The sequence below is a fragment of the Dendropsophus ebraccatus genome, chromosome 1, assembly GCF_027789765.1.
Source record: "Dendropsophus ebraccatus isolate aDenEbr1 chromosome 1, aDenEbr1.pat, whole genome shotgun sequence".
NCBI lineage: Eukaryota > Metazoa > Chordata > Amphibia > Anura > Hylidae > Dendropsophus > Dendropsophus ebraccatus.
Window position 1 is genome coordinate 98,836,927 of NC_091454.1, and position 27,297 is coordinate 98,864,223.

General features: G+C 44.7%; 2 protein-coding genes across 2 annotated transcripts in view; one reads left to right on the top strand and one right to left on the bottom strand.

Moving 5' to 3' along the window:
* IRAK4 (interleukin 1 receptor associated kinase 4) overlaps nucleotides 1-6,101 on the bottom strand; it is a 21,203-nt gene extending 15,102 nt beyond the window's left edge. The window contains exon 1 of the mRNA XM_069975983.1: nucleotides 5,730-6,101. The gene's annotated coding sequence lies outside the window, so the exon portion shown is untranslated. The remainder of the gene's footprint in view (nucleotides 1-5,729) is intronic.
* PUS7L (pseudouridine synthase 7 like) lies at nucleotides 5,925-27,125 on the top strand. Its single transcript, XM_069975981.1, has 9 exons — nucleotides 5,925-6,417; nucleotides 16,698-17,590; nucleotides 17,714-17,873; nucleotides 18,052-18,247; nucleotides 20,325-20,423; nucleotides 23,238-23,319; nucleotides 25,001-25,278; nucleotides 25,371-25,424; nucleotides 26,740-27,125. The coding sequence occupies exons 2-9, from the start codon at nucleotides 16,714-16,716 to the stop codon at nucleotides 27,067-27,069; spliced, it is 2,076 nt and encodes a 691-aa protein (XP_069832082.1). The 5' UTR covers nucleotides 5,925-6,417; nucleotides 16,698-16,713; the 3' UTR covers nucleotides 27,070-27,125.
* Nucleotides 27,126-27,297: the final 172 nt, after the last annotated feature.

Genomic DNA, 27,297 nt, shown 5'->3' on the forward strand with positions numbered 1-27,297 from the left:
GCATAAGCCCCCTTCAGCTGATCAGTGGCCAGAGCAGTGCTGTAAGTATGTATGGCATAAGCCCCCTTCAGCTGATCAGTGGCCAGAGCAGTGCTGTAAGTATGTATGGCATAAGCCCCCTTCAGCTGATCAGTGGCCAGAGCAGTGCTGTAAGTATGTATGGCATAAGCCCCCTTCAGCTGATCAGTGGCCAGAGCACTGCTGTAAGCATGGCCGGCGTTAGGGGGGGGCAAGCAGGGCAAATGCCCAGGGCCCCCATCCCCCAGGGGCCCCCTCCCGCAGTTCCAGTAGGAGAGGAGAGCACAGACAGCGTCCTGCAGCGTCTGGCAGTGATCCCCGGCTGCTGCCATCAGGGGTCACGCAGAGGCTGCAGGACGCTGGGCTGGTGTCTGCTCCGTGTGTGTAGCTCCCCCTCCCTCTCCCTCCAGCTCCTCTCTGCACGTGACTTCCTGCTCTGGTGTGGAGCTGTCGGGACGATGGAGGAGAGGGCTGCCGGGTGAGGATGACAGCCTGCTGCTGCTGCAAGGAACATGAGGGGGATGTACCACTACACCCAGCATGCTAGAGGGGGTAAGTATACTGTACATGTAGTGTGTAATGTGTATGAATGTAGGTGTATAATGCATGAATGCAGTGTGTGTTACATGTCCTGTGTATAGTGTATGGACTGGATGGTTTGTATCTGTATAATGTGTTTTCATGGATGTGTGTGTGTGTGTATATATATATATATATATATATATATATATATATATATATATATATAATGGTGTGTGTGTATATATATATATATATTATATATATATATATAAAATGGTGTGTGTGTGTGTATATATATATATATATATATATATATATATATATAATGGTGTGTGTGTATTAGCACTGCTGACTCCAAGTGTTGAGGTGAATAGACTGTATATAGGAGCTGCAGCCATTCTCTGGCCTCATCAGTCCTATGTAATTGCTGCAGGTGATTGGCTGCAGCTCCTATGTATATAAGGCAATACGGTGAGAAAAAAAAATAAGGTGGTATTCAGTCCTTAGGTGGTGGTCACTGTATGGCGGTAATATTGGTCTGTATATAGAGTCATTATGTGGCGGTCACTCTTTGGCATTAATATTGCTCTGTATATAGTGTATATATAGTCATTACTGCCATAGATTGACTACCACATAATGACACTATATACAGACCAATATTACCGCCATACAGTGACCACCACATAATGACTATATACACTATATACAGACCAATAGTACAGCCATAGAGTGATCGCCACATAATATTGGTCTGGATACAGAGTCATTATGCAGTGGTCAATCTATGGCAGTAATATTGGTTTGTATATAGTGTGTATATAGAGTTATGTGGCGGTCACTCTATGGCGGTAATATTGGTCTGTATATAGTGTGTATATAGAGTTATGTGGCGGTCACTCTATGGCGGTAATATTGGTCTGTATATAGTGTGTATATAGAGTTATGTGGTGGTCACTGTATGGCAGTAATATTGGTCTGTATATAGAGTTATTATGTGGTGGTCAGTCTATGGCGGTAATATTGGTCTGTATATAGAGCCATTATGCGGTGGTCACTCTTTGGCAATAATATTGGTCTGTATAAAGTGTCATTATGCGGTGGTCACTCTTTGGCATTAATATTGGTCGGTATATAGTGTATATATAGTCATTACTGCCATAGATTGACCACCACATAATGATATTGCCAAATTGCCGCCATACAGTGACCACCACATAATGACTCTATATATAAACTATATACAGACCAAAAGTACAGCCATAGAGTTACAGACACATAATATTGGTCTGTATACAGTGTATATAGAGTCATTCATTATACAGTGGTCAGTCTATAGCGGTAATATTGGTCTGTATATAGTGTATATAAAGAGTCATGCGGTGGTCACTCTATGGCGGTAATATTGGTCTGTATATAGTGTATATAAAGTCATTATGGGGCGGTCACTTTATGGTGGTAATATTGGCCTATATATAGTGTGTTTTCTTCAATAACGGTATGGAGGTAATATTTGGTCCTGATTATAGTGATTTTTTTATTTTATTTTTTTAATGCAATTCATATAAATAGTTCTTGTGTTTACACCACTAGCGGCAGTCCTGGCATGTAGCGGCAGTCCCATAATGTAGCGGCAGTCCCAGAATGTAGCGGCAGTCCCAGAATGTAGCGGCAGTCCCAGAATGTAGCGGCAGTCCTGCCATGTAGGGGCAGTCCCATAATGTAGGGGCAGTCCCATAATGTAGGGGCAGTCCCGGCATGTAGCGGCAGTCCCGACATGTAGCGGCAGTCCTGACATGTAGCGGCAGTCCTGACATGTAGCGGCAGTCCTGACATGTAGCGGCAGTCCCGACATGTAGCGGCAGTCCCGACATGTAGCGGCAGACCCATAATGTAGCTGCAGTCCTGACATGTAGCGGCAGTCCTGGCATATAGCGGCAGTCCCGGCATGTAACCTTCTGAACTGAGTAAGGGCCCTAATACATGGAGCGAAAATTGTCCGAATCAGGACGCTATCGCTCTGAGAGGACACTGGGGAACATGATCAGGTAGTATATATCACAGACAAGGCCTGAGGACACTGGGGAACATGATCAGGTAGTATATATCTTTATTGTTTACTATATACAGCAAGGATTGCACACACATCACTAATGATATACTGTATATATACACATAGGGGGGGAAATTTATCAAACATGGTGTAAAATGAAACTTGCTCAGTTGCCCCTAGCAACCAATCAGATTCCACCTTTCATTACTCACATTCTAAGTAGGTGGAATCTGATTGGTTGCTAGGGGCAACTGAGCCAATTCTTCTTTACACCAGTTTGATAAATCTCCTCCATAGCTTTTGCTGCATCATAAAAGAGCCATGTAGTAGGCTCTCTAAGCGAGCTCCATTCTACCAGATTGGCGCTCGCTTCTGCGGAATATCAGGCCGTGTAATACGGCCTTAAAAGTGGCCGTACACTTCCAATAACTGCTGGCTGAACAATCCTTCAGCTGACAATTATCTGTCCCATCCGGTCCCGTCCTCCCCATACACAGAAATTTGGCACATCTGAGTGTTCCTGTGTTCTCTATGAGAGGGGAAAGCCATAGCCATACAGATCTGATGCCGGCTTATCTCTCTGAGAACAAAGAGGTTGGGCGTTGATTTTCCATCAAGCTCGACCCCCTATGTCCACTGATATCATCTGTCAGAGGACTGTCCAGAGAGCCCCATACACCTTACGCTGATGGCCGAACCCACCAGGAGCAACAGGTACCACCAACAAAAGAGTAACATGTATGGGGACCTTAAATTGTTGCTAAAATATTTCAGCATTTGGGGCCCCACCTTTAACTTCGCCCAGGGCCACATCTAGTCTAAAACCGGCCCTGGCTGTAAGTATGTATGGCATAAGCCCCCTTCAGCTGATCAGTGGCCAGAGCAGTGCTGTAAGTATGTATGGCCAGGCCCGCCTCTGCCATGAGGCAGACTGAGGCTTCAGCCTCAGGCGGCAGCTCCTGTGATCCTCCAGGGGGCGGCACAATCTTCTCTGCCACTGTCATTTTAGTGAGGTTTAACTTCAGTAAAATGACAGCAGCCTCGGCCCCTAACAGTGCTGAGTGCCTGGCCGCCCCCTGCCGCCCTCCCCAGGAACTGCCGGGCTTCGTCTCTGTGATGTGTGACGTCACCCGGCAGTCTTCCTGAGGATTGGGTAGGAGCATGAACGGACGGCCACAGCGGCTCCACATGCTGATCCCGCCTCTTCCTGCTGCCTGATTTGCAGTCCAGGGGGCCGCCCGGTCTGCATACTTCAATTACTGTATTAATATAAACTAATAGTGCAGCAGCTGCTGAGGAGGGCCCCTGAGAGACACTGAGGGCAGCAGCCGCTGAGAGACACTGAGGGCAGCAGCCGCTGAGAGACACTGAGGGCAGCAGCCACTCACAGTGTCAGAGCAGTGACTGCACACATGGCTGGACGCTGTCGGCCCAGAGGAGGAGGAGATCATCTTTTGTACAGTACTGGCGTGTGTCTAGTGTGGTGTGTGTGCTGTTGTGTGTGTCCTGTCCAGGGCTGGACAGCTGCCCTCCATGCTGCTTAATTAGCTGCTGCCCTGCGACTCATCCCTCCAGGAGGAAGAGATGTGAATGTGCTGTTGTGGTGCTGTCTCTGCTGTGTACCTGTGTGTGGTGCTGGGTCTGCCTGTCCTTTCTGTCCCTGTGTATGTACAGCTCTGTGTATCTGTCACTGTGTCTATGTGTGCTGCTCTGTCTGTGTGTGGTGGGCAGCCGATTACCTGAGTGAGGATCCCTCCCATCAACTTCCTCATCCACTGGGCCTGCTGCTGGTGAGTTAACCCCTGCAGCCCCTTATGTTATGTGTTAAGTAACTTTATTAACCCCTGCAGTTTAATAAAGTCACTGTGCCATGTGCACCCCCTCCCCCACTTGAATACATTTGGGAGGGTGCTGCAGTGCAGGGGTCACTGTATTGGGGGTGGGGGTCACATGGCACAGTTATGGTGCGTTTACACAGAGAGATTTATCTGACCAATTTTGAAAGCCAAAGACAGGAATGGATTTGAAAAGAGGAGAAATCTCAATCTTTCCTTCATGGCCTGTTCTCTTTTTATAGTCTGTCCCTGGTTTTGGCTTCAAAAATCTGTCAGATAAATCTATCTGTGTAAACGCACCATTAGTTTCTTATACTTTGCACTGCAGCCCCCTTATGTATTCCAGGGGGGGGGGGTCACATGGCACAGTTGCTTTATTAACCACTGCTATATCATATATGTACTGTATACTGTATATATAACAGTCCCCCCCTATATAGTGTATACATTGTCTCTTCTGTTTCATATGTGTGCTTTATATAAAACAACCTTCTCCTATATAGTGTATACATTAACTGCTATATCATATATTTACTGTATATGTAATATTCCTCCCCTATACAATGTATATATAGTCTGCTGTATCATATATGTGCTGTACACTGTATATATAACAGTCCTCCTCTCCTCGTTAACCCCTCCAGCACCCTTATGTTATGTATTCTGTGGGGTGGGGCGTTTTAGGGATGCACATGGCACAGTGACTTTATTAACCCCTGCAGTTTAATAAAGTCACTGTGCCGTGTGCACCCCCCTCCCCCACTTGAATACATTAGGGTGCTGCAGTGCATGCATGTTATGATGTTCTGCAGCAGCTGAGGTGTATGATGATGTTCTTCAGCAGCTGAGGTGTAGTGGGATGTTCTGCAGCAGCTGAGGTGTATGATGAGATTCTGCAGAACATCATAATACATAATGAGAAAATAATAAGTTTACTAATAGCTGAGGTATCGACAGGAGAATACGTGAGAATAGTTCCTGCACAATTGATTCTAGTATCGGGGGGGGGGGGGGGCGCCATTTTAATTTTCGCCTCAGGCAGCAGAGAAGCTAGAATCGGCCCTGTGTATGGCATAAGCCCCCTTCAGCTGATCAGTGGCCAGAGCAGTGCTGTAAGTATGTATGGCATAAGCCCCCTTCAGCTGATCAGTGGCCAGAGCAGTGCTGTAAGTATGTATGGCATAAGCCCCCTTCAGCTGATCACTGGCCAGTGTTGGTTGGTATGCAGAGCCCATGACTAATCAGTGCTGCTAGTATGTATGACGTGTGCCCACCCTGCCCACCTCCCCCCGGGCACTCACCGGCTGACGTCCTGGCCCCCTCACCCTGGCCGGCCAGCACCGAGCACTAGAGCAGCAGTGTACCGGGAAGTAACAGGCAGACGTTTCCGCATCCTCTGTCTCTTTCACAATACTGGAAGCTCCGGCAGGCGACACCCCTTCAGTGCTGCTCCTAACACAGGAAGCGTCACCGTGCAGGGACCCAGTCACGTGACCAAAGTGCAGAATCCGCGGCTCTGCCTCTATGTCCTGCACTGACCCTCAACCTCTAATGGGGAGGGTTCCCACGAGAGAAAAAATACCGGAAAGTCATTTGATTCTTTATCAGCTTCCTCCTTGTACAAGTGGACACTTTTTTTTTTTTACACTTCATTTGACCCAGTGTACACGGTGCCTGCTGCCCGAACTGCGGCACTTCCTATAGACTCCCTAGCTTAGCTAAAAACTACAACTCCCATGATTCCTCTTTGCACCGTCCTTACACCGCCCATCCCCAGAGCCTCTGCCAATTGGGAGAGACTAGAGAGGATGTCAGAGCAGATAGCTTCACCTAGTGAGGGGCGCCCGTGCTCCCCGCTCCGCCAGTAACTCTTCAGGCAGTAGGTGGCATTCCGCCTCCGGCCACAAGAGGACGCTGCACCCCGCGTGACATCACAGGTGCGCGCAGAGCTTGGGGGGAAGACGCACTGGTGGTCTTCCTAGGAGCCGGGTGAGTATGCGTGTTTGTTTTATTTCATTTTTTTTTAAGCAGGCGGGCATGCTGATTTAGCAGTTTATAATGTTTCTGTGTAAAATGTTACTTTTACATACATTCGTGACAATTTTTAGTTTTGGGTGATGCTTATGTGAGAATCCAAAACATTGGCAAAGACTGTTAGGGCCAGTTGACATGGAGTAAAACTGGTTGAATTGTGCAGCAGAACTCTCCAGCTTCCGTATCGTACTGGCAGTCTACGTGAGGGCTCCCGTGCCTTCTCTGTCCACTCGAAAGAATTTTCATGTCAGTTCTTCCACATGGAGAGTGGAGGCGCAAGCCCTCCTATAGACTCCCAGAATGACACAGAGGCTGGCGGGATTCCGCGTCAGAGAGTTCAGTCAGTTTTACCCCGTGTGAACTGAAAAAATACACTTTGCTTTTAATGCTTTACCATGTTTGATTTGTGCTTTCTCTGAGTGAATAAAAACTAATTGAATACATTCAGAGGCAGCTAACAAGTGCATACTACAGTATATACAGTGGTACCTCGGTTCTCGAACTTAATTGGTTCCGGTGAGCAGTTTAAAGTGACTGTACCACCAGGCCTAGGCTGAAGCACTGGAGGCGGGCCGACCCACTCTTAGTGGGAGGAAACCCTAGCCCCTCTATGATAGGGTTCCATTGATTCTAATGGAGTCACATCATGGAGGAACTTGGGTTTCTTCCCACTGAGGGTGGGTCGGCCCACCTCCAGTGCTTCAGCCTTTAAGAACCAAGCAGTTTGAGAACCGAGCAGTGTCTTCTCATTGGACATAATGTAAATGTGTTTAATTGGTTTCAGCACCCACCAATAATTACCTACAATACTCATATATTACATTGTATAGTGCCCGGTTTAATCTCTACAGGACAGTACAGAACAGCTTTACATTGTACATTATACACAAGAAACATTCAACAAAACCAACAATTAGTCACAGATTCCTCACTCATCCTTTACTGTATAGTGCCCCCCACCCCAGCACTGTAATGTGTGGGAGATGGTGGTGCACTGACTGTATTAATACTGTACTGTATATGCACTCCAGCAATCTTATACAGTACAGGATGGGAGATGGTGGTGCACTGACTGTACTACTACTGTACTGTATATGCACTCCAGCAATCTTATACAGTACAGGATGGGAGATGGTGGTGCACTGACTGTATTAATACTGTACTGTATATGCACTCCAGCAGTCTTATACAGTACAGGATGGGAGATGGTGGTACACTGGCTGTACTACTACTGTACTGTATATGCACTCCAGCAATCTTATACAGTACAGGATGGGAGATGGTGGTGCACTGACTGTACTACTACTTTACTGTATATGCACTCCAGCAATCTTATACAGTACAGGATGGGAGATGGTGGTGCACTGACTGTACTACTACTACTACTACTACTACTACTACTACTACTACTGCTGTACTATATATGCACTCCAGCAGTCTTATGCAGTACAGGATGGGAGATGGTGGTGCAATGACTGTACTAATTCTGTACTGTATATGCACTCCAGCAATCTATATTATAGAGTACTATATATGATGGGAGATAGTGGTGCACTGCCTGTACTACTACTACTACTGTACTGTATATGCACTCCAGCAATCTCATACAGTACAGGATGGGAGATAGTGGTGCACTGACTGTACTAATACTGTACTGTATATGCACTCCAGCAATCTTATACAGTACAGGATGGGAGATGGTGGTGCACTGGCTGTACTACTACTGTACTGTATATGCACTCCAGCAATCTCATACAGTACAGGATGGGAGATAGTGGTGCACTGACTGTACTAATACTGTACTGTATATGCACTCCAGCAATCTTATACAGTACAGGATGGGAGATGGTGGTGCACTGGCTGTACTACTACTGTACTGTATATGCACTCCAGCAATCTCATACAGTACAGGATGGGAGATAGTGGTGCACTGCCTGTACTAATACTGTACTGTATATGCACTCCAGCAATCTTATACAGTACAGGATGGGAGATAGTGGTGCACTGACTGTACTACTACTGTACTGTATAAGCACTCCAACAGTCTTATACAGTACAGGATGGGAGATGGTGGTGCACTGCCTGTACTACTACTGTACTGTACATGCACTCCAGCAGTCTTGTACAGTACTGTACTGTATGTGAAGCTTCACCAGTGCTAAACTCACGAGGTACAACCCACCATCCACGCTCACAAAAATGTTAAGATATCGAGTACTTCAAGACCGGGAGCCCAAAAAGTGAGAACCAAAGCAAACTTTCCCTGTTAATACAGTTTGAGTTCTAAGCAGTTTGAGAACTGAGGTACCACTGTATACCTAATCCTACTCTCAACTCAGAAGTGGCTAAGGCTGGGTTCACACTACATTTTTGCTATCCTTTTCTCTTTTTTTTTATCTGTAAAAAAAAAAAACTGATGCATTTGTGTGCATCTGTTTTGATCTGTTTTTCCTTTGTCTTCCATTAAAATGAAATAAGGATCCAAACGTATCCATTCTTTTTAATGTACACAAAAATATGGTTAACCATGTTTTTTTGTATGTTAAAAAAAGAACTGATGCGTTTTGATCCACTTGAAGTCAATGGAAAAACGGATCAAAACAGACACACATGCATCTGTAGTGTGAACCCAGCCTAACCTGTTGAGGCAATGCTCTATGTGTTAAACTACCTGGACTGCAGAAAGATACATAGTAGCAAACTACAGGAGAGCTTTGTGCACCTGCTACTGATGTACTATAGCCAGGGTCACATTTTCACTGGGGCTCTGTTCGGAGCCTGTCAGAAAGTCCATTCAGCATCACACAATGCAGCTGGGCAGTCTGTTCAATATAGGACACCAACTTATTTAGATGGACACCCAAGAGATACCATTGACTTCAGTGGTGACCATCGCATTTCAATCTTGTGTCTGCTTGCAGGATTTCTTTTTGTCCGCTTCGATCTTGGGGGAAAAACAGAGCAGTGTGTGTGTGTGTGTGTGGGGGGGGTGTTAACTAATCTGGCGGCCAAACAACCAGGAGTGGGCTACCTATATGGACGCACAGAGGGGACCGAATTACTATATGGGACACAGAGAGGCCTAACTATTATATGGAGGTGTAGAGGGGAGCTATACTGAATGGAGCCACAGAGAAAATCTTTTACTCTATGGGGGAACTCAGAAGACTTACACTATGTCGAGGCACAGAGGGGGCCTAATACTATATGGGGGCACAGTGGAGGCTTATCTACTCTATAGGAGCACAGAGCAACCTGACAAATATCTGGAGGCACATATTGGGCATAACTGCTTATATGGGGAGAACTGTTACTGTGTGATGCAATACACACAGAGAGTTTGTATAGAGATGAGGATGATGCTGCATGGGGAACCTAAAATGTTTATTTGGCAGATTCTGCAGAACCAAGGCGCCACAAGGAGAAGTTTTCATAATGGGCTGAGCCAGAAAGACAGCTTTGATTAGCAAAAATGTCACTTCCAATTCACACAGAGAAGACCCTCTGTGAGTCACTGGATGCATCTGCAATGTTATCACTGATAAGGTCTGCAGAACATGTGTACAGCTGGGATTTACCTTTTTATGGTCACTGTTTAGGCAGAATATGTGGATTGTAGGGTATGTGCACACTAAGGAATAGAGGAGGAATTGAAGCAGAATCCGCTTTAAATTTCAGCTTGAAATTCCTCCCGTAAAATATAAACAGAGCAATGTCCCATTGTGTTTAATGGAATTTCTGTTCTGTTGTTCACCCTGCAGAATTTCCACGCAGAATTTTCTGCCACAGATCTGCTTCCCGCCCTAGGGGTATATGCACACTGAGCAATTCTCGAGGAATTGTAGCTGAAAGATTTCTGCTTGAAATTCCTCGCCTATTCTCGGAATTTAAGCGGAAGTCTAGCGGAATGCAAGCAGATTTCAAGCGGAATTTCAAGTCCCATTGACTTCTATAGCATTCCACCAGCGGAATCCGCCCAAATAATTGCCATGTCAATTATTTGGGCGGAAACGCGGATTCCGCACGGAAATTTACTCTGTGTGCATGGGCAGTCGGAAATCCCATTGTTTTCTATGGAAAGAGCAATGTTGCATTTACACGGGCGGAATTCTGCACGCTTTTTATGGCGGAATTCCGCTAGAATTGCTCAGTGTGCACATACCCAAAGGGTATGTTTACACGTAAGTACGGTGGAATTACGCCGTGCTCTGCGCGCCCTCTCATTCACTGACAATGGGACACTATCTTCTTTGAGCGGGGGCTGCGGAGGAACGCACGCCCTCTGAGGGTATGTGCACACTGAGGAAAAGGCGAGGAATTCAGCTTGAAATTCAGCTTGAAATTCAGCTTGAAATTCCTCCCGTAAAAAATGTACAGAGCAAAGTCCCATTGTGTTCAATGGGTTTTCTGCTCTGTTGTTCACACTGCAGAATTTCCGAGCAGAATTTTCTGCTGTAGATCTGCTAGAGGAATCCTATAGAAGTCAATGGGGGGCTTAAATTCTGCTTGAATTCTGCCTGAAAACTTTCAGCTACAATTCCTCGAGAATTGCTCAGTGTGCACATAGCCTAAGGCTATGTGCACACTGAGGAAAAGGCGAGGAATTCAGCTTGAAATTCAGCTTGAAATTCCTCCCGTAAAAAATGTACAGAGCAAAGTCCCATTGTGTTCAATGGGTTTTCTGCTCTGTTGTTCACACTGCAGAATTTCCGAGCAGAATTTTCTGCTGAAGATCTGCTAGAGGAATCCTATAGAAGTCAATGGGGGGCTTAAATTCAGCTTGAATTCTGCCTGAAAACTTTCAGCTACAATTCCTCGAGAATTGCTCAGTGTGCAAGGGCCCTAATTCAAAGACAGCGGGACACTCCGGGAGAGCTCCGCTGCGGAATTCCGCCATGCTTACTCAGTGTGAACATACCCAAAGGGTTCATGCATGCTGAGCAAAAGGCGAGAGATTGAAGAGGAATCCGCTCTTAAATTCTGCTTGAAATTCCTCCCGTAAAAGAATGAACAGGGCAGTGTCTCATTGTGTTCAATGGAATTTCCGCTCTGTTCACACTGCAGAATTTCCAAGCAGAATTTTGTGCCGCAGTTCTGCTTTCTGCCCAAGGGTATGTGCACACTGAGCAATTCTCGAGGAATTGTAGCTGAATGTTTTTAGGCAGAATTCAAGCAGAATTTAAGCCCCCCATTGACTACTATAGGATTCCTCTAGCAGATCTACAGCAGAAGATTCTGCTCGGAAATTCTGCAGTGTGAACAACAGAGCAGAAAACCCATTGAACACAATGGGACTTTGCTCTGTACATATTTTACGGGAGGAATTTCAAGCTGAATTTCAAGCTGAATTCCTCGCCTTTTCCTCAGTGTGCACATACCCCAAAGAAGTAAGGGTATGTGCACACGGAGCAATTCTCGCGGAATTCCGCCCGAATTCCGCCATAAAAAGCGGACGGAATCCGTGTGGAATTCCGCCCGTGTAAATGCAACATTGCTCTTTCCATAGAGAACAATGGGATTTCCGACTGCCCGTGCACACAGAGTAAATTTCCGCGCAGAATCCGCATTCCGCCCAAAGAATGTACATGTCAATTCTTTGGGCGGATTCCGCTAGAGGAATCCTATAGAAGTCAATGGGGTTTGAATTCTGCTGGTAATTCCGCTCAAATTCCGCCCAAATTCCGCTTAAATTCTGCCAGAGCAGAATAGGCGAGGAATTTCAAGCAGAAATCTTTCAGCTACAATTCCTCGAGAATTGCTCCGTGTGCAAGGGCCCTAACATGTCACTTCTTTTGGCAGAATCTGCTAGAGGAATCCTATAGAAGTCAATGGGGCTTGAATTCTGCTTAAAATTCTGCTTGAATTCTGCTTGCATTCCGCTTGAATTCCACTCGTCTTCCACTCGTCTTGTGCTCAGTGTGCATGAGGGCTGGGTTCACACTGAGGAATTCTCAAAGAATTGTAGAGGAAAGTTTTCTGCTTGAAATTATTCGCCTATTCAGCTCTGGCAGAATTTAAGCAGAATGCAAGCAGAATTTAAGCCCCCTTTGGGTGGGTTCAGACTGAGGAATTCTCGCGGAAAATGTCCGGAATTCCGTCAGCTGTCCATCTGCGCTTTTCCGCTGGCTCCACAGACGCCATTCTATGGGCCGGCGTATTCCGCTCGCTGAAAGAAGTGACATGACACTTCTTTCAGCGTATAGTGGAATACGCCGGCCCATAGAATGGTGTCTATGGGGCCGGCGTAAAGGCGCCCAGATGTGCGGGCGGGCAGCTGGTGGAATTCCGTGGACATTTTCCACGAGAATTCCTCAGTCTGAACCCACCCTTCTATAGGATTTCTCTAGCAGAATGTGCCCAAAGAATTAACATGTCAATTCTTTGGGCAGAAAGAAAGAAAGAATATATAGGTGCAGCTCACAATCTCAGTATCTAAATGGGTCGAGGTGAAACTAAAAAATGCCCTTACCTAGAGACTGGCAAAAAATTCAACAGTAGAAAGACATATAATATTTAGTCCTCTAGACCAGTGATTTTCAACCTTTTTTGAGCCGCGGCACACTTTTTATACTTAAAAAATCCCGGGGCACACCACCAACCAAAATGGCACAAAATGACACTAAAACAGTACATATTATACATATAGTTAATAATATAGATTCTAAATGTATTTATACTCACTCAGTGTGAAACCCTGTGCTTCTCTCCTGTGCTTCTCTCCACCATACTTCTCCCCCCTACTTCTCTCCTGTGCTTCTCTCCACCATACTTCTCTCCACCATACTTCTCTCCACCATACTTCTCTCCACCATACTTCTCTCCACCATACTTCTCTCCACCATACTTCTCTCCACCATACTTCTCTCCCCCCTGCTTCTCTCCACCATACTTCTCTCCCCCCTGCTTCTCTCCTGTGCTTCTCTCCACCATACTTCTCTCCCCCCTGCTTCTCTCCTGTGCTTCTCTCCCCCATGCTTCTCTCCCTGTCTCTCTCCCTCCCTGCTTCTCTCCCCCATCCCCATGTTTCTCTCCCCCCCTGCTTCTCTCCCCTGTTTCTCCCCCATCCCCAGGTTTCTCTCCCCCATGCTTCTCTCCCTGTCTCTCTTGCCCCCCCTGCTTCTCTCCCCCATCCCCATATTTCTCTCCCCCCTGCTTCTCTCCCCTGTTTCTCCCCCATCCCCAGGTTTCTCTCCCCCATGCTTCTCTCCCTGTCTCTCTCCCCCATCCCCAGGTTTCTCTCCCCCATGCTTCTCTCCCTGTCTCTCTCCCCCATCCCCAGGTTTCTCTCTCCCATTGTTTTCTCCTGTTTCTCTCGCCCCTTTCCTCCTCACCTCCTCCCACATGGTCGCCGCTGCTCTCCGCCTCACCTACTGGCCGCCCGTAGGGCCTGGACGTGCTCCTCCAATCAGCGGAGACTGGGAGCGTGGTGCGCTGCGGAGGGCCGTAGCGCACACGTTGATTGGATGCGTGCATCACGGCCCGCCGCAGTGCACCACTCTCCCTGTCTCCGCTGATTGGATAGGAGGAGCACGTCTGGGCGCTAGAGGCGGACAGCAGCAGCGGGGCGATCTGCAGGGGCACCATAGTTTGGGGAACTTTCCCCGGGGCACACCCGACCATGTGTCGCGGCACACTGGTTGAAAATCACTGCTCTAGACCACATAAAGTTCCAACTTTTAGATATGACAATTTAATAAATAAAATAGCAATATGGATAACATTAAAACGGAGATCTTATTTCTAAAACATCATAAACATCATATAACCCTAGGAGTACGGAATTGGAAAAGACTGATGGATAAAAAGTCAATGTAATACCACTGGGAGCTGGCCAGTAGTTGCAATCAGCATTAGTTCAATGTGTTAGTATAAATGTTGGTTCAAGCCTCAGATAAATATGCTTCTAGTTGTAGCTATTTTTGTTTCTGGGTTGTTTATGGATTGCCATCACTGCTATTGCTAATCACTGCCACTGACGAAGGGGTTAATCATTATAACCTTGAAACGCGTTTGACGCAATGTATGAACTATTCTAACCTGCAAGTCATACCGCTACTGAGGGGCCCCCCACCATTCTTTCCACCCGACCAACCTACGGCAACTATCTGTTATCCCCACCAGCATCTCACCCTGGACAGAGACATCTAAGGTGAGAATGAGGCCGTGATATAGAACGAGGCCGGGATACAGAACGAGGCTGGATAACAGCGCGCGAACGCTAACTGAACACCACGAGGACGCGCTTCAAGAGCATCTCCAGCCCAGACCGGAGTGTTCTCAACTGATAGCCTTCGCAAGAGGGAGAGAGCCACAACAGCAGCCATCATCTCGATCGGGACCGGTGAGCGGCGTCACAGACGCCATTTTTCATATCTAAGGTGTGGCAATATCGCTACAATAAGTGTGATTCAACTCTACCTGGCCACTATCGAGTGTCTCGCTGTACCAGGTGCCGGGAGCTGTGAGATACACGATCACCAGAAGGACTACATGTCCAGTAATAACTGTGGGCGGTACGATTACAACTGTGACCCAGAAACAAAAATAGCTACAACTAGAAGCATATTTATCTGAGGCTTGAACCAACATTTATACTAACACATTGAACTAATGCTGATAGCAACTACTGGCCAGCTCCCAGCAGTATTACATTGACTTTTTATCCATCAGTCTTTTCCAATTCCCTACTCCTACAGTTATATGATGTTTTAGAAATAAGATCTCTGTTTTAATGTTATCCATATTGCTATTTTATTTATTAAATTGTCATATCTAAAAGCTGGAACTTTATGTGGTCTAGAGGACTAAATATTATATGTCTTTCTACTGTAGAAAGAAAGAAAATTCTGCTCGGAAATTCTGCAGTGTGAACAACAGAGCAGAAATCCCATTGAACACAATGGGACATTGCTCTGTACATATTTTACGGAAGTAATTTCAAGCTGAAATATGGCTATGTGCACACTGAGGAAAAGGGGAGGAATTCAGCTTGAAATTCAGCTTGAAATTCAGCTTGAAATTCCTCCCGTAAAAAATGTACAGAGCAAATTCCCATTGTGTTCAATGGGTTTTCTGCTCTGTTGTTCACACTGCAGAATTTCAGAGCAGAATTTTCTGCCGCAGATCTGCTAGAGGAATCCTATAGAAGTCAATGGGGGGCTTAAATTCTGCTTGAACTCTGCCTGAAAACTTTCAGCTACAATTCCTCGAGAATTGCTCAGTGTGCAAGGGCCCTAAGAGCGGATTCCTCTTCAATTCCCCAAGGGTATGTGCACACTGAGGAAAAGGTGAGGAATTAGGTGAGGAATTGAAGAGGAATTTCAGCTTAAAATTCCTCCCGTAAAATATGTACAGAGCAAAGTCCCATTGTGTGGGGATCGGCAGCTACAGCACACTGTCAGCACCTCAGGTAGGGCTCGGAGGCTGACACATTCCCTTTAAATGCCATGATCATGGCGTTTAAAGTGTAACTATAACCTTTAGCTCCCTGTGCAGGTGCCAGAAACAGAATTCTTTAGGCAGCGATGTTGATTGCATTGTATACAACGGCGCTTCTGGCAGCTTTCCCAACCTCTCTTCTTAGCCATAATCAACATCTTCAGTAATCTCCTTTTTGGCACTCATAGCTGAGTGTACCAGCTGGAAAATCTCCAAATACAGTGAGAGGGCTGAATAGCGGCTTTGGCTATCACTATAAGGTTTGTAGGGGGCCTCCTGAATCTCTGCTAACACATTAATGTACAGGGAGATGTGCATTATTGATTTTTACTGCCCATTTGTTTACTGCCTGTTTGGTCTCTGAGAAATAAGCCACTGCCAGAGTAATCTGCTGGCAGGTCACAGGGAACATTCTGCTGTTGGGAGGTCATGATAGATGGTTCAGTTGACAGTTATTTAAAGTGTCACCGTTGTTTCCAAATGCAAACTGCTCTAACTTTTGTTTCAATGGAAAAACTGCTTTAATTTTTTTTTTAAAGGACAGTGGCACTTTAAGGTATATAGGCACTTGTGCCTATAATGTGACAAATGACCAATTTAAAGATTTTTTACTTATTTATTTGGTTTGGTTTTCTTTGTCTACTTCTTGGGCTACTTTTAGGTATAATTTTTTTGCCGAATTTATGCAGAACTAAAAAAGAAATTTGAAGAGATCACAAACTTTAAAGCACCACTTTCTAACATAAAAGTAAGGGTGTCTTGGGATTTCATACCATGTTTTTCTTTTTTCTTTTTAGATTGTACTTTAATAAAATGGAAGAAAGACCTATTGATCTTAGCTCTCTTTCCTATGTAAGTGATCACACTGGCTTTTATGGAACCATTAAAAATTCTCCAGCCGACTTTGTTGTAGCAGAGGTTAATCTCTCCGGTCGACTTACTACAAACATCTACATGGAAGTAAAGGAAGAATTACAAGCACAGCAAAGTAGTAAAGAAAACTGCAAGAAGCCCAAGCTTTGTCTAAGCACTGATGGAGCTAACATTCAAGATACAATTGACTTTGCTGCCAAAGATATATGTGAGGCTATGGCTGACAAGGGTGATAATGTTTTTGAGGGCCTAGATCTTCCCGATTCTGAGGCAGACCAATATAATGTCCTTAACACTTTGTTGGGTCAAGATGTGCAGGGATCCCTAACCAACTTTGCATGCTCAGTCCGATCTGCCTTTGAATCTAAAGTATCTGGAGGTGAAGAACAGTGTGAACTGTCTTTGGGCCAATTCCCGAACAAACATGCTCGAGCCATTCTCCACAGTTCTGTGCGACAGGCATTCCCATTTCTTCTCACCTTTACCAGAAGCACTGAGGTTTTTGTTAAGCCAAACCTGGATTACCAAACGCTTTCCTTGCTGACATCTGAAGAGGAGGCAGACAAATTCTTTACATTTATAGATGCAAAAGTGGAAAACTCAAGGTTTACATTTCAGCCAGATGTGTGTAAAGAACACAGGACATCTGTACATCATTTCATCAGTAAGAAATTTGGGAAGCTGGTAGAAACCAAGTCCTTTTCCGAGAAAGGCTCTGATGAACTGCAGAAAGTGTGTATAACTGTTAGATTCCGGGAGAAAAAAGGCTCATCTGGAAAGAGACAGAGATCAGAGGAAAAAGCTGACATATTTACAGGTAGGAATAATTCTAACGCCCATTACTTTCATCAGCCTTGGCCACAACGCCATTATTCACTCTGTGGTAGATATGGGGGGGGTTTTTGTACTTTTTTTTTCTTACAGAAGTGTTTTGTTCTAGCTTTTACCCTTAAGAAAGAGAACCTGGAAACTCTGGAAGCTATTGCCTACCTGGCCTCTTTACTTGGTGTTCTTCCCTCGGACTTTAGCTATGCTGGTATTAAAGATAAGAGAGCCATCACATACCAGTCTGTGGTTGTGAAGAAAATTTCTTCAGAAAGGTGTGATATTTCTTTTCTTACATTATTTGTACAATATAGTTTAATGCTTATTACTGTTGAATGGACATTACTTTATATAATCTATGTTGTGTGATCAACAGCAATATCATCTCAAAATGAGCTAGGAAGTAGACAGTATAAAATGACTGGAGCATTATCTATTCAACTTTTTCTTTAGACTGCGTGAAATTGAAGGGTTACTTGAAAAAAGGGGGATGAAGATCTACAACATACATCCTACTAACAAGCATTTACATCTTGGTGAGTTAAGTGGAAACCATTTCACCATTATCGTGAGAGATGTAAGATGTCATAGTGATGATATATCAGAAGACCTTGAGAAGAGAGTTGATGAGGCCGTACATAGTGTCAAGGTATGTTTAGTGATATAGATGAGTGTTTCAGAACTCCCACTCATAGCTGACTCAACTATTATGTTAACTTTTATGCAAAATAATGCTGGGGTTTAATATATATCACTTAACAGGTCAAATGAATCAATAATATCTTCCTGAAATTAATTAGTATCACTGACTGATTAGAAGATTAAAATTTAACTTTTATTATTTACTCACAAAATAAAGAAAACCTACACAGTTTTTGTTACAATATCCATATTTCTCTTCACAGCCATCATCTAGCTACTTGTAGCGTATACTCTTTTTGTCCATGTAAACACCGCTACATACTTGTATCGCACCAATAATTATTGCACCAACAATTATTGCACAGTGTATAATATACCAGTCTCTTATTGCACCTTTTTCCCTTCAAGTAATATTTTATTTTTATTTCATCACAGTCTCTTTTCCTTGCTGTGTGAATAGGGACAGAGTTATTGCACAAATTTATTTATTTCACCTTGTTCCCTTATTACTTGTTTTTGTAATAGTGCACAGATGAATGTATTCATTTAATTTCCATGTATTCCATTGTGTTCACTTGATTGTAGCATACATTTTTAAAAAATGAAAAAACCAAGATAAATTACTTTCCTTATTTCTTGGATTCAATTCAAACAGAGTCCATTGAGCCCGACAACGTTTCCTATGCGATAAGTCATCAGGGGCTTGTTCCACTGCTTCTGTTTTCAAGTGTCCATGTGAACAGCTCAGATGATGGCCGCACGATGGGTGCGGCCATCATCTGAGCTGTTCACATGGACACGATGAGTGCGGCCATCATCTGAGCTGTTCACATGGACACGATGAGTGCGGCCATCATCTGAGCTGTTCACATGGACACGATGAGTGCGGCCATCATCTGAGCTGTTCACATGGACACGATGAGTGCGGCCATCATCTGAGCTGTTCACATGGACACGATGAGTGCGGCCATCATCTGAGCTGTTCACATGGACACGATGAGTGCGGCCATCATCTGAGCTGTTCACATGGACACTTGAAAACAGAAGCAGCGGAACAAGCCCCTGATGACTTATCGCATAAGAGACGCGTCGGGCTCAATGGACTCTGTTTGAATTGAATCCAAGAAATAAGGAAAGTAATTTATCTTGGTTTTTCATTTTTTAAAAATGTATGCTACAATCAAGTGAACGCTTTATAGTATTTGCCATAATTTGGCCTCATAACAAATAGGTTATCTATGCACTTGGCATCAATTGAGAGTAGTTAATGGGAATATAAAGCTGAATGCACAGAACTCTTGTTCATGATGTATTTATATCACAGTTGTTGATGTTAAGGTTACAAACCCACTTGCCGGATCTGCAGCGAGTCTCCTTGCTGTGTTTTTGCAGGGAGACTCGCTGCAGATCCCGGCCCTATACTTTCAATAGCAGAGAAACTCGCAGAAGGGATGTACATCCCTGCTGCGATTTTGTCTGCAGCCCGCCCCATTAACCCCCCGGCCGCCGGACATTATACATTACCCGGTCCCCGTTCCTGCTTGCTTCGGGGCTCCCGGTGTCTTCACGGCCCGCCCGGCCAATCAGTGCGCTGCGGCGGGGCAGCGCACTGATTGGCCGGGCGGAACGTGCCGGGAGCCGCTGAGGCAAGCAGGAGCCGGGATCAGGTAATGTATATCCTGCCCGCCCCCCTGCAGCCCCGATCGCCCCCAGCCCCGCAGCCCCCGGCCGCACGATCGCCCGCAGCCCCCGGCCGCACGATCGCCCGCAGCCCCCGGCCGCACGATCGCCCGCAGCCCCCGGCCACTGATTGGCCGGGGCGGGCTGTGAAAACACCGGGAGCCCCGAAGCAAGCAGGAACGGGGACCGGGTAATGTATAATGTCCGGCGGCCGGGGGGTTAATGGGGCGGGCTGCAGACAAAATCGCAGCAGGGATGCTATTGAAAGTATAGGGCCGGGATCTGCAGCGAGTCTCCCTGCAAAAACGCAGCAAGGAGACTCGCTGCAGATCCGGCAAGTGGGTTTGTAACCTTAGAGTATCTTTACTATCTATCTTATAGTTTGTTTCTACCTCTCATTTCAGAACAGAGGATTTATTAACTATTATGGACCACAAAGGTTTGGGAAAGGGCAGAATGTGCAGTCGCATAAGATTGGATTAGCATTACTAAAGGAAGAAATGGTATGTGTAAGGGTCGTATGACGCGCCACGATTAGGAGGAAGAAGCGAACGATGATCTGTTAGGTCGCTTCCTCCTCATTACCGCTCACTACTTGTGCTATCACTTGCACAGACAGCGAGGGGGGCTACTTAGGGGTGTGGGGAGCTGTGGGAGGGGCTGCCCGGATGATCCTTAAAGTGTAACTATAAAATATTTTTACCTTTTTAGTTTTAGTTAGCTTAGGGCATGATAACAATTTTTGCAGTATACATTAATAACCTAAAATGAACAGTTTTTTAAATACATAAGGCTGACTATGCCCTTACTGCTCTGTCTGGCTCTGAGTTATTTCTGCATTCCTGCTGGACACGCCCCCTCCCTGCAGATCTGTCCTGAGTGTACGGACTGTGACAGGAGGATCAGATAACAGCCCTGACACAGAGAGAAACAGAAACAAAACCTCCTCCCCCACCTCCTAGCAGCACGTTCTCCCCCCTCCCCTCACAGAGATCACATAGCAGAGCTGAGGGTGTTGTGTGTGAGGAGCAGGGGAGGAGATGGATGGAGGGACAAGTACTCAGTGCTTCAACAAGGAGGGACATGCCAGCCATGACTCCAATGTGCTGCATGAGGGAGAGTGGGTGAGTCACTGAGGGGGGGACTACAAGTCCCAGCACAACACAGCTTGTAGTCCTTCCATAGTATATATAACATTCACTATCGGAGGTCTGCAGCAGGTGCTTCACCTCCATGGCTGACATTATCCTACAGTGCTATGAGAGCAGATGACTGTATCTAATCCCACTGTGTGTGATACCATCGGCTGGTGCTTTGTATCTAATCTTACATTGTGAGGCTGGGTTCACACTACGTATATTTGAGGCTGTATATTTGAGGCTGTATAGCAACCAAAACCAGGAGTGGATTGAAAACACAGAAAGGCTCTGTTCACATAATGTTGTAATTGAGTGGATGGCCGCCATATAATGGCAAATATTTGCTGTTATTTTAAAACAACGGCTGTTATATTGAAATAATGGCCGTTATTTACCATTATATGACAGCCATCCACTCAGTTTCAACATTGTGTGAACAGAGCCTTTCTGTGTTTTCAATCCACTCCTGGTTTTGGTTGCTATGAGGACCTGACTTGAGGACCAAATACTGCCTGAAATATACGTAGTGTGAACCCAGCCTGATACTGTATGCTGGGGCTCTATCTGATCCCACTGTGTGTGATACATCTGCTGAGGTGCTGCTCAGTGGATAGAGGGACACAGCCAGGAGGATGAGGGATAGGCCAAACTACTGGGGATATATCAGCGAGCGTACATGCTATCAACGCAGTTTAGGGCTCTTTTAAAAGGGTAACACGTGGGCTTTTTATTTGAGAATATTTTTGGCTACTGAAATTATAGTTAAGCTTTAAATCGCCCGGGTGGCCCATTGTATACGAGCGGCGGTCTGTTGTCACTCTTTGCACAGAGCCACACATAGCAGGCCGTGATTTTTCTACCTGTTGAAAGACCACTATCAGCCAACGTTGTGTATGTTGGCTGATTGTGGTCTTTTAACAGGCACTATCACACCAAACGGCCGCTAATTGGCCACTTTTCACTTTGCCCTGTGTAAACAGATGATGTGCATCCAACAATGATGCCTTGAATGAGCCCACAAATCATCCAGTGATCTCAAAGTTCAGCACTCGCTTGCTGCAGCCTGCTGGCCCATGTAAAAGGGCATTTACTCTCTGTTTTTTCAAGATATTAGACTTGATACACATTCAGCCTTGTGTTGTCAAGGAGAGTGGAAAGAAGAACATAAAAAAAAAAAAAAAAACACATACTGGGCAGCTGTGGACCTTGCAGCCTGTGTATGCACACTATAGAGGATATTATTACCTTAAGGGAATAACAAAGGGGCTTATCACATTAAATATGGTTGTCCGGCAGTCTTCCCTTTTTTAATATATTGCTGCTGGTACATAAAAAACAATAAACATTGTTATCCTGTCCGTGCTCCCTCAGTGTCCTACTGTGGTGTCACCAGTGTCCCCCACTGACTGCACTGCCCCCACTTCCCAAACAAACTTCCCAAACCTTAGGTCTAGTAGACAGAATGTAAAAAACAAGTATTAAGGATTACTTGAGAAAATGGATAGTTAAATAGAATTAAAAAAAAAAAATAAAAATCACCAAATATCCCTAAATATTTTTAATGTACAAATGGGATTTAAACACTAGGTCATTTTCTCATTACACTTTTTCTTTAAAAGGGGTCATCTTACATGACCAATCACTGAGGCGACAGTGGGGGACACCAGGGGAGCGCAGACAGGTAAGTTTAGGCTGTATATAGCAACAGTATATTAAAATTTGTGTACTGATGGGTAATCCCTTTAAAGGAGACCTGTCACCCCCCGCGCCGGGGTGACAGGCTCCCGACCCCCAGATAGATCCCCTTATACTTACCTCATCTCGCCGAGTCCCGCTGCTGGAGCCGGTCCCGGGACGGAGATATCCCGGTGAGAAGGCAGCGCGCGCGCTGTGGAGATGAGTCCAGCGTCCATAGAGAATGAATGGAGCCGTGCACGCGCAGCAGAGATGAGTCCGGCTCCATTCATTCTCTATGGACGCAGGACTCATCTCCACAGCGCGCGCGCGCCGGCTTCTCACCGGGATATCTCCGTCCCGGGACCGGCTCCGGCAGCGGGACTCGGCGACATGCGGTAACTATAAGGGGATCTATCTGGGGGTCGGGAGCCTGTCACCCCGGCGCGGGGGGGTGACAGGTCCTCTTTAAGTTGATACTAAAATTTAACCTTTCTATTCCAGCCACAGGCTATCAAATTGTTTTTCACCCCTGAGGAAGGTGATGATCCTGTAAATAAAGCAAAAAAATATTTTTCCCAAACCGGTAAGCACTAAATACAATTTATGTAAAAACAACTAATTTTATTGAATGCATTTATTAGCATAACGTTTTAATAAACTAGAAACTCCTCAAAAACAAGAAAACTACAAGGCAGACAACAGTGATTAGTGGTCAGTCTGGGACCTGCGAACGTAATATGCTTGCATGAAATGTATGTAAATAACATTAATATGAAACTGACTATACAGTAAGCTGCTGTGGGTTTTTCTTTTTTTCCCTATTTTTTATCAATAGAGCCAATTGTATGTTTTATTGGCAACATTTTAGAGTACATTCTACCATATATTCTGTTGTTAAATTCCACAGCAGATCCGGCCCGAGCATACATTACCTGCTCGACGCCGTGGCTGTGTGTGACACTCCCGGCTCCCCATCAGCCAATCAGGCAGCACTGATTGGCTGATGAGCGAGGGGAGCAGGGAGCGTCACACACAGCAGCAGTGCCGAGCAGGTAATGTATGTTGCGGGGAGGGGGGGGGTTAAAGGGGCCGGGTCACTTACACGCAGCGGATCCACTGCGTGTATGGGACCCATTCAGCTTCACAGTACAGTATCCGCAGCGGATTTCGCTGCAAACTTGCAACGTGAAATCCGCTGCGGTTCCAGTATGTGTGAAGCTACTCTAAACCTACCGCCATTCACCAGGTAGTACCAATAATATGGTAACTATTCCTCTCAGGAATGATTCCTATCAGGATGATTTGAATAGTTTGTTTTCATTGAGCAAACGGTAAATGCATAAAAATACTTTTTTTATGTTGCCACTTTCCATAAATTAGTTTTTTTTATATTGACCTAATGCAAGAAAATGGCTTATGTTTTTTTTTTTTTTGTTTTGAGAGACGAAGGAGGGAGCTCTGTGCCTTTAAAAATCCAACTGTAACTTACTTTATTTGAATATTTAATTGTTTGTCTCTAATTCACATAAAGACTTTTAATTTTGTAATGTATTCAGCTCACTAGGAACATGCACGACACATGGCTGGTTTTTCAGAACAGACTTAAGGTTCATGGTACACATCTTGATTAAACTGTAAAGTCTCACTTGACGCTGACCCTTTCAAAGTTGGTCTTTACCCTAGCAGTTGATGCTTGACCGTATGGCGACCATCCTTAAGGGGTTATCCAGCGCTACAAAAACATGGCCACTTTCCCCCTACTGTTGTCTTCAGTTTGGGTAGGGTTTTGAAACTCGGTTCCATTGAAGTAAATGGAGTTTAATTGCAAACCACACCTGAAGTGGAGACAACAGTAGGGGGAAAAGTGGCCATGTTTTTGTAGCTCTGGATAACCCCTTTATCATAACACAGCATCTGCAAGGGAGAAACCCTGCAACTACACATCCCTGCTGCCAGCTCTAAGGCTAAGCTTGCCTGGCTCTCAGCCATACTGCCCTACCAAGCTCTGTATTATAGCAAAAGAGAATGCCTCACAGCCCTGCCCACAAGTAGACAACTTTCCAAGTAGGCTAAGTGTGTAAACTGAGATTATGGTTAGTAGAAATCTTTTTGAAAATATATGTCTGGGGATTCAGAATACAAAACGGAGTTTCAGTCTGTATAATTATTAGTATTACTAAGTATTATGTAGAATTTTGAATGTAAAAACAAATTTGGTTTATAACTTGACCTAAACTGCTTATTATTTGCCATTCTTATTTCAGAGGACATTAAAGGTACCATTTCTCTAATGCCAGCCTATAAAGTCCGTGAGAGAATGCTTCTGCGGGCACTGAATAGATATGGGATGAATGATGAGGGATGTGTACGAGGATGGCTCAGTATTCCACATTCCATGCGCATCTTTTACATTCATGCATATTGCAGTAAGGTCTGGAATGAAGCTGCATCTTATAGGATAGCTACCTATGGCACCAAAGTTGTAGAAGGGGACCTTGTACTTCACAACCAGGATTCAAGTGAAAAATCATTGAGTGACAGAGTAAGTTCATGCAGATGTTTTATTGTTGGGGCATTTTGTGAATTTATATAATATATATTTACCAGCCCTTACAGATGGTTTGTTTTATATAGGTTTATGTTGTTACAAATGCAGAAGAGGAAGAAAAGGTATATTCTATGCATCAAGTAAGTTTATTCATTTAGGGAGTCCTTCTGAAGGCTATGATTTCAAATGTCACAATGTCTACTCTGGATAGGATAAACTTTTCTGTTTTCCTCCATGCTACTGTTGCTGCTAGGGTGGTTTATATATAAATATAGCAGGCAGGATCACATCTGTGTGCAGAATATGGAAGACATCATAAGGGTGCTAACACACACGACTGATGCGCAGCAGATTTGATGGTGCAGATTTGATGCTGTGTTCAGTTATTTACATCAAATCTGCTGTGTTTCCGCAGCAGAAAAATTAACTGCGATACGGTGTGTGTGTGTGTGAAGCTACCCTAAAGGATAGAAAATGCAGAAATTGGACAGCAATCCAACACCTCAGTTCACACTATGCAGTTTGCACGCTGCAGTGGCTAAAACACAGACTTAGGGTGTGTTCACTCGTACAGGATCCACAGCAGATTTGATGGCGCATATTTGATGCTGTGTTCAGTTATTTAGTCAAATCTGCTGCAGATCCGCACCATCAAATCTGCTGCGGATCCCGTACGGGTGAAGCTACCCAGAAACAGCAAAGTGCAACAGCAACCTGCAAGTTCCAGGTCTTACCGCACATACTCCCTCCAGGGTACACACGTTGAAAGCCTGTTCTAAAGGTTTTAAAAAAAAAGGGTACTTGGCAAACTATTTGATCAAACAGAATCAGAACAGAATCTCACCACACCAAGGTGCCCTCAGCGAGAGAGTCCTACTCTAGCAATTGCCTCTCTTGGGCTCACATTAAGCCTACAAACTAGGCATTAAGCATCCAACTAAAACACCCACAGGAGATGGGTGGAGTGCAAGCCAACAGGAGGCAGCCATAACTCCCAACCTCAACTGAAAATTAAAGATGCAGCCTACAAATCCGAAATCTTGTGAAGATGTAATTTACATGCTGTATAATGGCCAGAAATACTGTTAGTCCTCACATTCATACAATGCAGAATGTCCTGAAAAGTTTGTGGACCATTAAATTACATAAAACCTTTGTTGCAGTACACATCAATTACATTATGAAATACACCTTCAAAGTGGCAGTGTGTTTGAAACAGTGGCACAGAAGTGAACATGCTTTTCTAATGTCATGCAACATCTTTCACATGCTAGAGAGGAGGCAGCAGCAAAATAGGACATTACTTTTAACAGGATGTTACACTGTTTGATATGTTCCCGGCATTGCTTGCAGCTGTTATAACTTTTGACAACTAAAATTGCAATTGTCCCATGGCTGTCAATCCATTTTTTCATTCATATATAATTTTTTTTATTTTATTTTTTTAAATTCTAGGTAGTACTTCCTATGCCAGGACACAGTATCAGATATCCTACTAATCAGGTCGGACAGTGGTATAAAAAGGCTCTTGCCAGTGCTGGGCTGCAGTCCTGTAAGTTTCGAGTTGGCACATTGCAGTTGAACGTTCCTGGCTGTTACAGACCTATAATAAAGTTTCCTCATCAATTGATTTATGAACCAGTTATAGAGGTTGATGAACAAAGCCAGGGAAAAGAGTCTGAACATACATTATCTAAAAAAAGATCATTTAAACTGTCATTCACATTAGATTCTTCCTGTTATGCTACTGTTTGTCTTCGGGAGATGATGAAGTGCAACTTGTAATGCTTTGAACTCTGTAACTAAGTTTTATTAGATTTTAAATAAACAGGTTTATCAGATATTTTTCTACTCTGGTTTTATACTGTGGGTTTAAGAAATGAAAATTAATATGGAAACATGACCGAAGATCATGAACTTCCCTTCCTTTACTACTATGTGTGTTATGCAGACAAACACATTCAGGTATTCCCTTATCACACTGGCTTTTGTTTAACTATGACCCTATTCAAT